General features: G+C 55.4%; 1 protein-coding gene across 3 annotated transcripts in view; it reads left to right on the top strand.

Moving 5' to 3' along the window:
• HTT (huntingtin) overlaps positions 1 to 14,644 on the top strand; it is a 122,729-nt gene that overhangs the window by 60,532 nt on the left and 47,553 nt on the right. For all 3 annotated transcript variants that reach the window (XM_072946925.1, XM_072946924.1, XM_072946923.1), the window contains 10 exons: positions 294 to 496; positions 2,240 to 2,366; positions 3,694 to 3,821; positions 6,705 to 6,815; positions 9,197 to 9,274; positions 9,662 to 9,885; positions 11,164 to 11,242; positions 11,340 to 11,501; positions 12,964 to 13,019; positions 13,925 to 14,073. In XM_072946925.1, the coding sequence (XP_072803026.1) occupies positions 294 to 496; positions 2,240 to 2,366; positions 3,694 to 3,821; positions 6,705 to 6,815; positions 9,197 to 9,274; positions 9,662 to 9,885; positions 11,164 to 11,242; positions 11,340 to 11,501; positions 12,964 to 13,019; positions 13,925 to 14,073 (1,317 nt within the window). The remainder of the gene's footprint in view (positions 1 to 293; positions 497 to 2,239; positions 2,367 to 3,693; positions 3,822 to 6,704; positions 6,816 to 9,196; positions 9,275 to 9,661; positions 9,886 to 11,163; positions 11,243 to 11,339; positions 11,502 to 12,963; positions 13,020 to 13,924; positions 14,074 to 14,644) is intronic.

Genomic DNA, 14,644 nt, shown 5'->3' with positions numbered 1-14,644 from the left:
TCTGAGCGAGGCAGTGGCTGTGGAACTGTGGGAAGAGACCAACGGAGAGAGTGAAACAGGCAGCATCGGGCCTGGCTCACCAGCTCGACCTCGGTTGTAAAGCTCCGGAGGCCTCTGTCACATCCTGGGTGGGTGTGTGGTGGGGACACACACGGAAATTGGGAACCGTTGAAACCAAGGAATCAGTGGGCCCCCCGGCGGAGGTGTCCAGCAGACTCTCAGCGCTGACGGGTCTGAATGGCTCACGTCCTCTCACCGCGGAGCCGGGAGTAACGTATGTTCCTGTGTCACAGCCAGTGCCCCCAAGTCTCTGAGAAGTTCGTGGACCTCTGAAGAAGAGGCCAGCCCCGCAGCCACCAAGCAGGAGGAGGCCTGGCCGGCTCTGGGTGACCGGGCCCTGGTGCCCGTGGTGGAGCAGCTCTTCTCCCACCTGCTGAAGGTGCTTAATATCTGTGCGCACGTCCTGGACGATGTGGCTCCTGGACCGGCGATCAAGGTAACTTCTTACTCAGCAGCTGTTTTAATTCTCCGGGTGGCGCCGCGGGCTTCCAGAGACCCTTCCTTACTCTCTTTTGCTGTAAGTGAACAACATGGCTCTTGTCTTGACACTGGATTGAACACCAGATGTGCTTATCCAGTTTGTGGCCCTTTTGGTGTCATCTGTCACTCACTGTCGCCTCTGAGAGGGATCCTGACTTTGCTCGGAGACTCTGAGCGTGGGCCCCGAATGCAGAGCTGAAGTTGCTGGCTAGGTATCTCATTTGCTCTCTCCTGAAATGTTGGCCAACAGTTTTTGCCTTTCTCTGACGTGCAGTTCAGTAGTGTCAGCTTGAGAACACGTGGTAACTGCACAGTGAGCTTTAGGTGGATGGGCCCCCTTGTGTGTGCCGACTCTCTTCTGTCTCTTCCGCCCTGAGAGCTCTCCTCTGACTTGGCTGCTCCTCCCGCTGCCCTCCAGTGTCCCGCTTACACCCGAGTCGGCGTCGCGCTTCCCTGACACCGACCTTTGTTGCACAGCCTCTGTCCACTGCTTCGGCCGTACATTCCCTAACCCCTGCTGGCCCGACTCCTGCCACTGCTCTCCACGGCAGCTCTCCCTGCCACGCCCACCTTTGGGTCTCATGGGTGCGCCATCTCAGCACCCATGCGTCCCTCAGGACCCCCTCCGGTGCCTCTGGTTGGCTTCCTGGTTGCCTCTGCCACCTTCTGCTGCCTGGGCTGGTCCTCCTGCCCACCACTCGCGCCCCCTCTCTCCCCAAGCTCCAGGCCAGCGCCTCCAGCCCCGCCCTGTAGGGGTGGGAGCATTCTGTCTGCACCAGCCAGGACGGGTGGCAGCCGAGCACGGGACATGTGGCCAGTGCAACTGAGGAACTGAACTTGTCATTCTGTTTAATTGTCGTGAGATTTAGACTTAGCCAGCCACGTGCAGAGAGTGCTCCCTGGGGGACTGGGCAGCCCCAGGTAGTCAGGTCTGCTCTCTGGCCCTCACAACCTGAACGTCGGAGACCCCAGCCTGTCCTCGTTGCGCCGGCCGGTGTGACCAGCTGCCACTGGGCGCTTCTCCTTGGAGGGATCTCACACGGGCTCTAGCTGGGCTTCCTCGTCCCCCCCCAGCCGGCGCCTGCCCCTGGGCTTCCCCGTCCCCCCCTGCCGGCGCCTGCCCCTGGGCTTCCCTGCTTTGTGTTTGTCAAGCTGGAGGATGAGAGCCGTCATAGCTCTCCATTTCTCCCATCACGTTCTTTGTGTTCCCTTCGGAGCATCTCACAGAAAAGCCCACGTGCTGATGTGCACACGCACAGACATCTGCGGACACACATGTGAACACACTCTTCTGTGTTCCCCGTCCCTGCTCTGCTCCAGGCTGGTGGAGTGTAGTATTTGGACCACTGCGGTGGCCTTTTTTTTTGAACAGCGTCATTTACATCACACAGTTACAGTGTAATTCACATGCCACCAAGCTTGCCTGTTAACTCGTTTGAAAAGCGGAGTTTAAAACGTTGCGCTCCTTTCACGCCACGGCGCCCGGAGCCTGCTGCCACCGCTGCGGGGCTTGGAGGGGGTGGTGTGCGCGCGGTGGCCGAGCTCCGTGGCCGTGGGCTCGGGGTGCAGACCGAACTGGCTTCCAGGTGGGAGGTGAGTTGCGTGGGCCGGTTCTTCCCCGCGCATGGCGGCCTGCGTGCCGCGGTGCTCAGCCCTGCGCTGGGTGTGCGCCCTTCACAGCCAGTGTTTTCCGTTTCAGGCCGCCCTGCCGTCTCTAACCAACCCCCCTTCTCTGAGTCCAATCCGGCGGAAGGGGAAAGAGAAGGAGGCGGGGGAGCCGCCGTCTGTGCCCGTGAGCCCCAGGAAAGGCGGCGAGGCCAGTCCAGGTGCGCGGCGTGGCGGGGAGAGGGTTGGGGCACCGTTTGTAGTGTGGAAATTGAGATCTGAAGCTTATGCTCACGTCAGGGTCAATATCGTAACTGGTTGGCCTGGGGAAATAAAACACGCAGTGAGGCCAGGGACGTGGTTTCCCAGGTCTGGTTTCAGATAGTGAATGTTAGTTTACTGAGTGTGCACAGACCACGTTTTGGTGTAGAGCGTGCCCCTGTCACTTGCTCACAAGGGGTCCCAGGAGTGCAGGCGTCCGGCCACAGCAAGGAGCTCGCTGGCCGCCTCCTCCCCTCTCCTCACCGCAGGACGGGGTGGGAGGTGCTCTGCTTTCAGGAAGGTGGGCGGGGTAGACGTGGCAGGTGGAATCGTTGATTCTGATGCGTGGAGAGCCCTGAAACGGCGAGCGGACGGTGTGCCTTCGGGAGGGCTGGGGGCAGCACAGTGGGGACACGACCAGCCGAGTGAGAGGAACCTGGAGGCTCTCGGATGCTTGCAGGGGAGCATCTCGGAACAGAGGGGGCCAGAGTGCGGTGTGACTGGGGTCACGCGGTCTGTGCTGCTCTTGAGGCGCACAGGAACAGCGGCGGCCGAGCAGGAGGTGACCACGCCCGGCTGGGCTCCTCCCCACCACTCCCATCTCAGTGCCGGGCCGGACACGACTTGCGTCCCTTCTGCTTGTGGAGCATTTGTGTTAACGCTTTTAAAAGACGCCGTTTTCCAAGGACTGACGACGGTGCTGGTGGGAGATTCACCAGCTGAAGAGCTTCAGAGCCTTACGAATGCAGTTACCAGCGTTTGCCTGGTCCCCGTGCCGATGGCTTAGCAGACGAAGGGCTCCAAATCCCTAGTCTTCAGAGCCTCACGTAGCGCGTGGCACTTAATGTTTAGTGTCCGCTTAATGGTGCCGTGTGCACCCGTACGGTGTCAGGCCACGCCCGCTCCTCCTGTGGTGCTCGCAGGGCCCGTGACCTCAGCGGGCCAGGGGTCAGCTCCCTGTGCCCCTGGGCGCCTTGCGCTCCGAGTGGTTTGAGATGGACCGGAGGCCGCTGAGTTGGCTGTTCCTCAGACTCACGAACCGGCAGCCAGACGCTAGCATCGCACGGCTTTCCTGTCCGTACTTCACTTTAGCATTTCGGGAGGCACCCAGAATCTGCTTGTGCCTGTTAGTCAGCTTCTGGTTACTTCTGATTAATCAAAAGCCAGAGGAAAAATTCGAGATTTTTCCCACTAGAATACTTTGTAAATCAGTAATTCTCTTTTAAACTTGGTGAGTGTTTGCTTTTGATGTAACAATTTATTTTCTGTGTGTACGTGTTTTTAAAGCCTCTCGACAATCTGATGTCCCAGGACCCGTCACAGCAAACAAGTCCTCATCACTGGGGAGTTTCTATCACCTTCCTTCGTACCTCAAATTGCACGATGTCCTGAAAGCTACTCACGCAAACTACAAGGTACTGCTTCTTTTATAAAAAGATGCTCGTTCACACATTTCAAAGGGTTGTTGATGTTTTTCTTAAGGTTTGTAGGTGATACACATACAGATAAGTAAGTTAGGCCTTTGGGATATGAGTCAGTTTTCTCAACTTCACCTTTCAGCTTTGTTTACGTCGCTTCCATCACACAAAAATTTAGGATTTTCATTGGCAAGATGAGCCCTTTATGACTTGGCGGTGCTATGTCTGGGTGCCGCGTGACTGCCCGACATTCAGGGACCCACTAGAAGGACCCACAGCTCTGACTCTTCAGCACTGTGATGAGGACACAGCCACACCTGGGGGAGGCGACCTGGGTGGGGTCTGGAGCAGTCTCCCCCGCGAGGGCCACATGGAGCACACTTGTCCCCCAGCTACGGAAACGCTGCCATGTGTAGGTTACAGAGGCCCCTCTGCCCGCACACCCAGGCTGACCCGAATGCACGCCGAGGGAGTGCGTGTTCAGTCAGCACGCCATTTATTCACACGGTCCAGGCACTGTGAACCACCTGCCTGCCAGGGGACATTGGCTGTCAGTGTGGGACGTTTACTGGCCGAGGTCCCAGGCGCCCCAGGGCCAGCCTGCGAGCAGGCCTCTGGCGGGACAGCGGCCGCGTGGGCAGTTCCGTGCGTAGGGCTTTCTCCCCCGGGTGAGTCAGGCAGGCCCTCGTGGCTTCTTTTAGGGCTTTTCATTTTTTAATCCTGTTCCATTTTTGTAAGTGGAAAGTTTACTGTCTGTGATTTACGTAAGATGTGAAGTATGGTGCTCACTTAATTTCTTTCCCAGCTCCTAACTGGCTGCCCCTGCACGGTGCCCCACGTCATCCGTTTCCAGCACTGACCAGTTTGGAACACTGCCTTTATCACACACTGACTTCTCACAGTTCTGCAGTTTCATTTACTGCTTTACTGTGTCAGTCTGTCCATCTGTTCATCCATTAGAAGCACACTTCCTGATTATTGTAGCTTCACAGTGTATTTTTGAGGCAATTAGATACCTCATTTTCTTTAGCATTTTCCAGGATATTTTTATTTATTATTGCATGTGAACACTAGAGTAAGCTTATCTAATTCCAAAGAATTCTGACGGTATTTCTGTTGAGATTATATTAAATTTGTAGATTAATTTAGGGAGAACTGATACCTTCGATGCTAAATCTTATCTTAATGAAGTATTAAGTGTGAGGTGCTTTTTTTGTATCCTGAAAACTTCTTGTATGTGCCTCAGAAGCACATGAAATTTAAAGGATTTAAAAATAATTTTAAAAGATTGCTTCACATAGGTTTTGCACGTTTCTTTATAAATGTGACTCAGTCTTTTTTTGTTTTTTTGTTTTTTTTGGGTTACTAATAATACATCTAAAATTTTTTAAACCATTATGAAGTTTATCTGGCTTTTCTGAAGGATATAGATAACTTTGAAAGATAAAAATCTTCAACTGCGTTTCACAGATTTGAAGGCCTGTTGAGCTGGATGCTTCTCATGTCAGCCCCCGAGTAGAGGAGGGTGTGTTTAAAACCCCACACAGAGAAGGTGTTTCTCGTCCACCTGTTTTCAACTTCGTCATCGTCAGTTCTGGGGCCTGCAGCGCCCCTCTGTCATTTCCCCCCGTCACCGCTTCCCCCCCGCGGGCCTGGGCTCCAGCTGAGCCTCGTCACGTTCTTGGGTCCCCCTCGGCCCTGTGCCTCCTGTGTCCCCGGGTGGGCAGGCGGCTTCCGGACGGGGTGTGGTGCAGAAAGCTGCTGGCACGCCGAGGCCGCCCCCACCCCCGTCAGCTCTTCTGCTCCCGTTGGCCTCCCGCCTCTCTCACACTCCTCAGGCCCCGTCAGCCTCTCACACTCCCCCGGTTTGTCTCCTTGGTCTCCAAGTCCTTCTTGGCTCTCCTCAGACCCTCTGGTCCTCGTTCTCCCTCTGCTGTTCAGGAAAGGCCCCTCCCATGCTCTCTTGCCGCCCTCCTCACCATCATCCTGTGCCCCTGGAGGTGACCCCCCCCGGCCTCCCCAGGAGACGGCGTCCAGCCACAGCCCGCCCCGGGTCTTCGGGGTCTCCCTCCTGGGTGCCCTGCTCTTCGGCCTGTTGTATGCCCCTCAGGCGGGCCTCGGCGTGGCCGCAGGCTTGAGACCACTTCCACGTTCACTCTGTGCTGCCGCTTGCCTGCTTTCCTCTCTCTTTGCCTGGAAAATGTTTCTCTCTTTCATCCTGAGTGAGTAGGTTTTATTTCCGTGAGCGAATTCCTTTCTATTTATTGTGGTGGTTTGTAGGGTTTTTGCAGTGTTTATTTTCAGTCAGTCCCTCCCCTCACCCTGTTCTTACATACACGGTGTCTCTGGACCTGACCCTACTCTCCGTCTGCTAAGTGGGGAAATCCCTGCCGCAATTCAGTGAGTCTGGGTCCTTCAGAGTCGCAGCTTTGTACCTCTTAAGACTGATTTAGTATTTTGTTGTGGCCAGACTGAAAGGCGGCGTCCGAATTAGATAGGACTCCCCAGGGGCCCTGATGTACGTGGAGTAGGACGTGACCTTTGTGTTTTTGATGTGCTGCTGGTCAGGTACTGATTATGATGGATGTTGACAGTTTTTTTCTCGTTATGATAGAAGCTTAGGAGTTCTTTCTCTCAGAGGTGTCAGTATAAGCTGGAAGATGCCTATGAAAAGAGCTTTCATACAGCTATTAGAGAAGAGTCATTTCCCTTCCAAAGCCCTTTCCCAGTGCTCAGAACAAACAGGAAGCCCCGGTGGTGAGCGCTGGGCTGCCCGGCGGACCCCCCCCCCCGCAGCGGACAGTGTGCGTCTGTCTCATGTGGCCAGAGTGCGACCCAGCCAGTGACCGCGTGTTCCTTCTCTCCCTCCACCTTCCCAAGGTCACCTTGGATCTTCAGAGCAGCACCGAGAAGTTCGGGGGGTTTCTGCGCTCTGCCTTGGATGTCCTCTCTCAGGTCCTGGAGCTGGCGACTCTGCAGGACATCGGGAAGGTTGGTGCTTGGCTTCTCCTCGCCGAGCTGCGCTGCCGCACTTGGCGCGGGGCCCTGCGGGGGCCGCGTCATCCTGGCGTGTTGGGAAGGCGGGGCCTGCAGGTATGGCGCCCGGGTGTGATCCTGCTCTTGGCCTCAGACTGGGGCGGGGATTTCTCTCTGTGTCCTGTTTTCACTGTTTTCTGTATATCAGCTCAGACCCAGTGAAATTTAAAAATTGGTGGGTTTAGAAACCTGCTGACAGAGTCCTTCATCTTACTGGACCTTCGCACCTGGAGAGGTCAGCGCAGTCTAGGGGGTGTGGCTGGCTCCTTTGGGACCTTGGGTGATGGCAGAGCCGTGCTCGAGGCGCGTGTACTTTGGCTCCAACCCCCGCCCCACCTGACTTACACGGAGGTGGCCGAGCGTTTGGCGTGGTGCGCCCGTCCGTGTGTCCACGGCCCAGGTCCCGCGGCTCACGCTCCGCCCGTTTGCCTGGCTGTGTGTGTATCCGCCTGCCGTGAGTCACCGGCAGCCTGTGTTAAACTCGTCTCCTTTAAGTGGAGACTAATGAAGTTCGTTTGTCTCCGTTTTTCTGAATCTCTCTTTGACACGCGTGAAGCTCACCTCGTGGTGATCGTTACCCACGTCACCTCACGTTTCTCCCCGGCCGTCCTTGCAGGTTCCCGCACATGAGTTGAGTGGTCGGAGCTGTGCTTAGTCTAGGGCCGATGACTCCCCAGCGAGCAAGGCCTTCCTGGGCTCAGGTTACTGCGGGCCCTGCCCGGCCCGGGGACCGGCTGCCGTCCCCAGCCCCGTGGGAGCACTGGGCGCTGCTCCCCCGGTTGCCTCTGATGAGTCCCCCGGCCTCGGGCGGTTTCCCTGCACACGTGTTGTTTGGTTCCCTGTTGCACACTCAGCGTCTCCCCGGGTCTCCAGTCCTTGTCCCATGAACTCTCATTATTTCCATGTCCCCAGCTCTCGGCTCCTCGCCCTGGGGTCCCCGGGGCTCTGCTCTGCCCCTCTTCCTGCGACGTGGAGGCTCTCTGAGGGCAGGGGCCGGGCGGCTATGGGGCTCCCTGGGCTCCGCTCCCACCTCTCCGACCTCTCTGCCTTCTGTTCAGGGTCTTGGAACTGTGCTTTCGTATGTTGTGTGGGTGTTTTTGGTTGTCTGGGTGGAGGGTAGATCTGGTCCCTCTTGCCCCATATCGGCCAGAAAAGGAGGCCTCTCTGTTCCATTGTGTATTAATACTCGTGCTGGGGACACGCTTCCGTGTTCCTCTGGACACTCAGGAGGCTGCTAACAGCAACCTTTCCTCCCCGTTTTCAGTGCCCAGCTCAGTCTCTGGGGCGCACCGAGCGCCCTGTGCACGGTTGTTAGCAGAGACGGCTCCTCGGAGCCTGGGTGTGACGTGCAAGGGCCTTGCCGTACTTCTTCCCTTCCTAGCCCGTCGGACACCTGCTGTGAGCTGGGGGCATGCGAGGCTCAGCCCTGCAGAGGTTGGCCGAGTCTGTTTGGAGTAAACCAGGATATTAAAAATATTTGGCCGGGAGTATCTGAAACCAGCAGAAGTCTGTTGCTTCTGAGTGCAGGAAATTATACCAAGCAAATGAAGTGAGAGGCGTCTCCAGTCTAATTTGTGTGGTGGAAGCAGTGGTGGTGACCGGGTGGCAGTGAGGGGCCGGTGTGCCTTCGACGCTAGTGCCCTGACTGGTTTGTGTCTCTGTGACTCCGTCCTTCTCGGTTCTTCAAGAGGACCTCGTTTCCGAGGACAGCGGGCAGTCTGGGAGGAAAGTCCTTTGAAGCCAGTCGTCTCGGTTGTTTTGTTTGGTTACTTCTGTCTTTTGGGGAGAGGTCATTAGGCGTTGATTTGTTTTGACGAAGGTACTGGGGATTGAACCCAGGAGCTCGTGCATGCTGGGGGCGGGCTCTGCCACTCAGCTGTACCCTCCCCCCGAATCTTGGCTGTTTTTGCAGACTGCTGCAGGGCACTTGTAAGACTTCTTGTAATAAATCACACTTGACATGCCACACGCAGCTGGACGTGTGCGGGGGCCTGCAGACGCATGGCCTTTGCCGCCTCTGCGCTCAGCATCCTGCTCCCAGGGTGGCTCTGGGTGCTGGGGGCAGTGGGCACTTGGGTGGTGTCTGAACGAGCGAGTGGGTATCTGATGCATGAAAGGAAGAGTGAGCTACAGCCACTTAGATGTCAGTGGTTTTCACTGACTGTCTCTGCTCACGATGGAAGGTGAAGAGCTGCCTCTGAGTCCCCTCGACTTTGCTACTGGGCGTGGTTTCCACGGGCACCGTCTGATGTCTTTGGTCTCATGTCCGGGCTCCCAGCAGCAGTATGTCACCCGTGAGTCACTCACTTGAACCTCTCCTGCCTGTCTTTCCACAGTGTGTTGAGGAGATCCTCGGGTACCTGAAGTCCTGCTTCAGTCGGGAGCCGACGATGGCGACTGTGTGTGTCCAGCAGGTGAGAAGGTGGTGTGTCTGAAGCCCTTCACTGGGCGCGGTGATGTAGTGCTGCCTGTCACTGGGAGGTGGTGCCGGTGGCATGCCTGGCAGCCCCACGCGTCACTCCTTTGCTCTCTGCGTTACTGGACCAAGAGGGGTCCTCCTCCCGCCCTCCCTCTCCTGGAGGGGAGGCCGACGCCGTGGAGGGCAGAGGGCACGAGAAGCTGGACCCTCACTGCTTACCTGCTGTCCCAGTGTCCCTGCAGTGCCCCCCACAGCCTGGGTTTGCTGATTGTAGCCAGTTGCCTACAGGTGGATTTGAGATTTGGCTGGGGGGGGGGGGTCTTAAAGTGTTGCTCGTGCTACGTGAAGTCCAGCGTTGATGGTTTCAATCCTTTCCCTCTAGTTGTTGAAGACCCTCTTTGGGACAAACTTGGCCTCCCAGTTTGATGGCTTGTCTTCCAACCCCAGCAAGTCTCAAGGCCGAGCGCAGCGCCTTGGCTCTTCCAGCGTGAGGCCCGGCTTGTACCATTACTGCTTCATGGCTCCATACACCCACTTCACCCAGGCCCTCGCCGATGCTAGCCTGAGGAACATGGTGCAGGCCGAGCAGGACCACGACACCTCCGGGTAACCTCCCACTGTTCTGGCCGCAGCAGTGGGGTCAGGATGCGTCTTTAGTAGAAGAGTGAAAGAGCAAGCAGTGAATAATTTGTAAAAAATAAATTAGCCAGCACCTTCTAATAGTTTTTTGTGTTCAGAGAGCTCTGGGAAGCATGATTGCTGCAAAGATGCTGAAGGCATGGCCCCTGCCTTCAGAGAAGTGGGCAGTCCAGGGAGTGAGACGAGGTCTGGGGCTTTTACTATCTCAGAGAGGCTGGGCTGGAGGAAGAGGAGCACAGAGCAGCTCCCTGGGGGCGGCGAGGGCCCCCGCCCGACGGTGCCAGTGAACCAGAGGGGGCCACGCAGAGTCCTCAGGTGGCCAGGCACGGCGAAGTAACCGGGCTCGTGAACAACGCTCCCTTTAGAGCGGGGCGCTGTGTGTTGGTGGCACTTTTGGGGCTGGTAGCTGAGGTGACCCGGTGGTGCCAGTGCGTCAGGGTATTTGGGGAGCATAGAAGAATCCTGGGTGGTAGAGCTCTGTTTTGTAACTTTGTGGCTGAAAGTCTTCACTTAAATTTATGGTTGTGTTTGTGAGGCCCGGAGTTACAGTAGTTGTTTCTTAAATTGCTATGAATTATTCGCAGATACTTGAGCTCCTGCTCTGTAGTGACAGTGGAATTCCTTGTGTTTCTCTGCATAGATGCAGGGGTGGAACAGCTGCGGTTCAAGTGCTGCAGCAGTTTATGAAAATGCCCCATGTGTGGGGCTTTACGTTGGTGCCCTTCGTACAGTTTCTCAAGTTTCAGAAACAAGGCTCTCTAATACCTTGTCTAATAACGTGGGGATAAATAAGACAAGTGTCTGATTATTGTCATTTAATTCTGTATCTGTTTCACAAAAAGGAAAGGGCATGTATAATTGATGTAAATATTTAAAGAAAGTTTTTCCCAAGAAAATCAAGTGATGTCTTCTAAGTCACTGAGTCTTTCAAGTGACTGTCACCTCTCAGCCCCACCGCAGACTGGGCCGAGCAGTGAATTTCTGTGGCAGAGGAAAGCTCTGTCTGCGGTGGCCTGCTTCGGGCGACAGGATTTGATGGCTGTCAGTCAGCTGTAAACTCTGTTTTGACTGATTATCTTCATTCAAAGAGGAGTCTGGTGCTGCCGCGTGGAGTGGCTGTAAAGGTCTTTCTGACTTTGAAGCGCTCTGCTTTTGTGAGTGGGAATCAGTGTGGCCTGGAGGGCAGCTGAGCGCCCAGGAGAGGACTAAGGGTATTCTCTGCCCACCTCTTCTCCTGTCTGGCAGGTGGTTTGACGTGCTCCAGAAGGTGTCTACCCAGCTGAAGACAAACCTCAGCGGCGTCACGAAGAACCGTGCAGACAAGGTGGGGGCCGGCAGCCGCACACGGGTGCCGTCCCGGGGCCGGCTCCTAGCCCGCTGCGGTGAAGACTCACCCGTGATTCTCTGTCTTTTTTCCGCAGAATGCTATTCATAATCACATTCGTTTATTTGAGCCTCTTGTCATAAAAGCTTTAAAACAGTACACGACCACAACCTCGGTGCAGTTACAGAAGCAGGTTTTGGATTTGCTGGCACAGCTGGTTCAGTTGCGGGTTAATTACTGCCTCCTGGATTCCGATCAGGTCTGTCACTTTTCTCTTTTGTCTGCCACGCTCGTTCATAATTTCATAAAGGTCATCTTAAAAAGACACTGCAGACTACCTTCAAGAAGTGTGCGGTTTGTTTTCCCACTGTCGCTGCCTCCCTCCTGCCTCATGTGCTCGTGGATGCAGAGGGCCCGGCCTGTCCAGTCCTTGGCCCAAGCTTGCCCCGTCCAGGGTCAGCCACTCCCCATCTGCCAAAGGTTCTTCCCACCCACGCACCCTCCCCCACTCCAAGGTAAACTTGAATTTAAATTGTAGGATGTAATTGAGATTTATCGTTTGGGGGGACACTTTGCAGAACCCAGAGTCTTATTTTAAACTGACGAGCAGCTGTGATGCTCCGTCTCACAGTCTGGAGGTAGCTCCCGGCTTTGACAGGAGCGCGGTCTCCCAGGGCAGCCCTGACGCGTGCTCCTGCAGTCCCTGGTGGCTGTGTCTGGGCCGGCCTGAGCGCTGCTGGACCTCAGCTGCTGCCCCTTCCTCAGGCACAGGTGACTCTGGAAGTCGTGTCAACTTCGTGATGCAAATTCTCCTACAGCAGGATTCACGCCGGCTAAATTCCCTGCAGATGCAGCGGCCTTTAGGTCATCAGATGTGGGTGTGGAGAGAGGAGGTGCAGCATGCCCCACGCCCCTCCGCTCTCTGCAGGTGCACAGAAGCCTGCAGCTCGCCCCCAAGGCCTCCGTGATCTCTTTGCTGGCAGTGTCAGGTTTTCTTGCCATGAGCACTCGAGCCTCACTCACGTTAGTTGTGATTTGCATTTATCACTCAGCACCCCTTCTCCCTGGTTCCCAGATTCAGTACAGTGACAGTTTTTTGAACAAGGAGGGAAAACTGGAATAGGGAAGTGGTTTCACTCGGGCCAGATGGTGACTTCTGAGCACTGCTGTGTGTGTCTCGCCCAGGGGCTGGGAGAGCACGTGGAGCAAGTCCCATGCTTCTGGTGGGACACAGCCTGGTGCTTGGAGCAAAACTGGCCCTGATCCAGGCCTAACGTCCTGCCTCTGCTCCTCGCGGCCACCCCTCACCCTCAGCACCCCCTCGGATTCCCGCTCCTTCAGATCCTGGGGTGGTGGGAGGGAGGAGATGGGCTGACTTGGGCATCTTATCTGTAAACCAGTGTCTGGAAATTCCTGCCGTTTGGTTTGCCACGAACGGGAACCAGCTAGTCCTGCTGTGTGTCTTGGGTGCTCCCTGGTGTCTCCGGGAATTTATTGTTTCCAAAGAGGTTCCACCTCCGTGTTGAGTAAATGTGTTTGAAGGGATTCCTGGAAGTGTCTTGAAGGTATCCAGTCTGACAGTAGGATGCGTTTGAGTTCTTGTACACAGACAAATTAACCTACTGTTGGCAAACTTGTTAAAGGTTTACGCAAGTGAGTGAGGGAAAGTAACCTAGTTTGCACATTAAATTGACGTGAAATTTTTATTTCCCTGCTTGTAGGTGTTCATTGGATTTGTGCTGAAGCAGTTTGAGTACATTGAAGTTGGCCAGTTTCGGTAACAGCGTTTTCTGTCTTAGAGCTCCTGTCCTTGGGATGTGACTGTGTGTAACTTCAGGTTAACATGAACGTTAGCTTAAAGGGTCGCTCGGCGTTGTTGCTAGGCATTGGTTTTAATGGAAACCTGATTAACATGCTGCGGGGTTTTATTTCCCTTAAAAATGATCAAGTATCTCGAGCCTCGTCTAGAAGTAGTTCTGCGTCTGATAATCCCACGTTGTCTGTTTTCATTTCACGTTGCAAAGCATTTCGTTGTGTTTGCCAAGTGAAATCTCATTTGATAGAACACGGGGTTTTCTTAGAGAAGACGGTTTTAGGTGTGGCTTCCTTCAGTGAAGGTGACTATTACGCACTTCACTTGCATTAACTGCAGCTTTTCCTTTTAGACAGTGAGGTTTTAATGCTTCCTGCTCTGCCAGTTGTAGGTATATAATTATTGAAAATTAAAGTTCTTCAGTTTCCGAACTACTTACTAGCAGGGAAGCAGTGCAGGAGGGCATGTCCCGAGGGCCTCATTGGCCTAGAGACCCAGTGTCTTGTTCTCACTGTGAGACACCTTGACTGTGTGGTTGGAGGCAAGTTGCTCTTCCTCCTTTGGGTCTCAGTGTCTGCAGCTGTGAGCGAAGGGGCGCGTGGAGAGGCCGGGGCTGCACCCCTGGGCACCCAGTGCCCTGGGCGCCCGCCCCACGCGCAGAGCCTGCTGACCGTCCAGGCTGCCCAGCCGTGCGGCGCGCCCACCCGGGGGCGGGACCTTCAGCTCGGCCTGCGCCCCCCCCCCACTCTGCACGCCCCCGTTTCTCACGCACGCTCTCTTGGCTTTGCACCGTGAGGAGTTTTATGCTGTTTGTATTGATTATCTTCTCTTTTAAACGGAAGTGTCTAAATGGATGTTTTTGTTTCCAGGGAATCAGAGGCGATTATTCCAAACATCTTCTTCTTCCTGGTGTTGCTGTCTTACGAGCGCTATCACTCAAAGCAGATCATTGGGATCCCTAAGATCATCCAGCTCTGTGACGGCGTCATGGCCAGTGGCAGGAAGGCTGCGACGCACGGTAACGGGCAGGCCCCCCAGAGGGCGCCAGCGTCCCTGCCCCCGCACCCGCTTCCCACTGCCACCCGCCCACCGCCCCGTGCTCTACAGGCCGTGCCAGGGGGCGTGCACGTGTGCCCTCCGGGGGGAGACGTTTAGAAAGGGAGAGAGTGCACTGGCCTCTCAGGAGCTGTGCCCCACTGAGGTAAAAGCAGCGAGGGGATAGCATGAGGCGCAGGTAGAGTCTGACGCAGGTTATCTGGTCTGTCCATATGCAACAAAGCACTTTAAAGTCCAACTCGTGTCAGGACGCTGGATTTATTACCCAGGGGTGTTGGAAGATATAGTTTGGCCTTGATTCGGGGCCTTCTGCTCTGCCTGATTGTTGTGTCGGAGCTTAAATGAGGCCACAGAAGATGGCCAGCCAGCTGTTCAGGGCAGCCTCCTTCCAGCCTGTGGAATGAGGCGGTGTGGTTTTAAGAATGATCTGTGACTATTTCTTTGAACTTTTTCAGCTGCCCTTTCAGCATTTTCCCACTGATTGCTCCCAGATCCGTTGTCAGGAATCTGTAGGCTTTTGAACTATGGTCGGG

The sequence above is a fragment of the Vicugna pacos genome, chromosome 2 (genome assembly GCF_048564905.1).
Source record: "Vicugna pacos chromosome 2, VicPac4, whole genome shotgun sequence".
Lineage (NCBI taxonomy): Eukaryota > Metazoa > Chordata > Mammalia > Artiodactyla > Camelidae > Vicugna > Vicugna pacos.
This window is presented reverse-complemented; position numbering and strand designations above follow the sequence as displayed.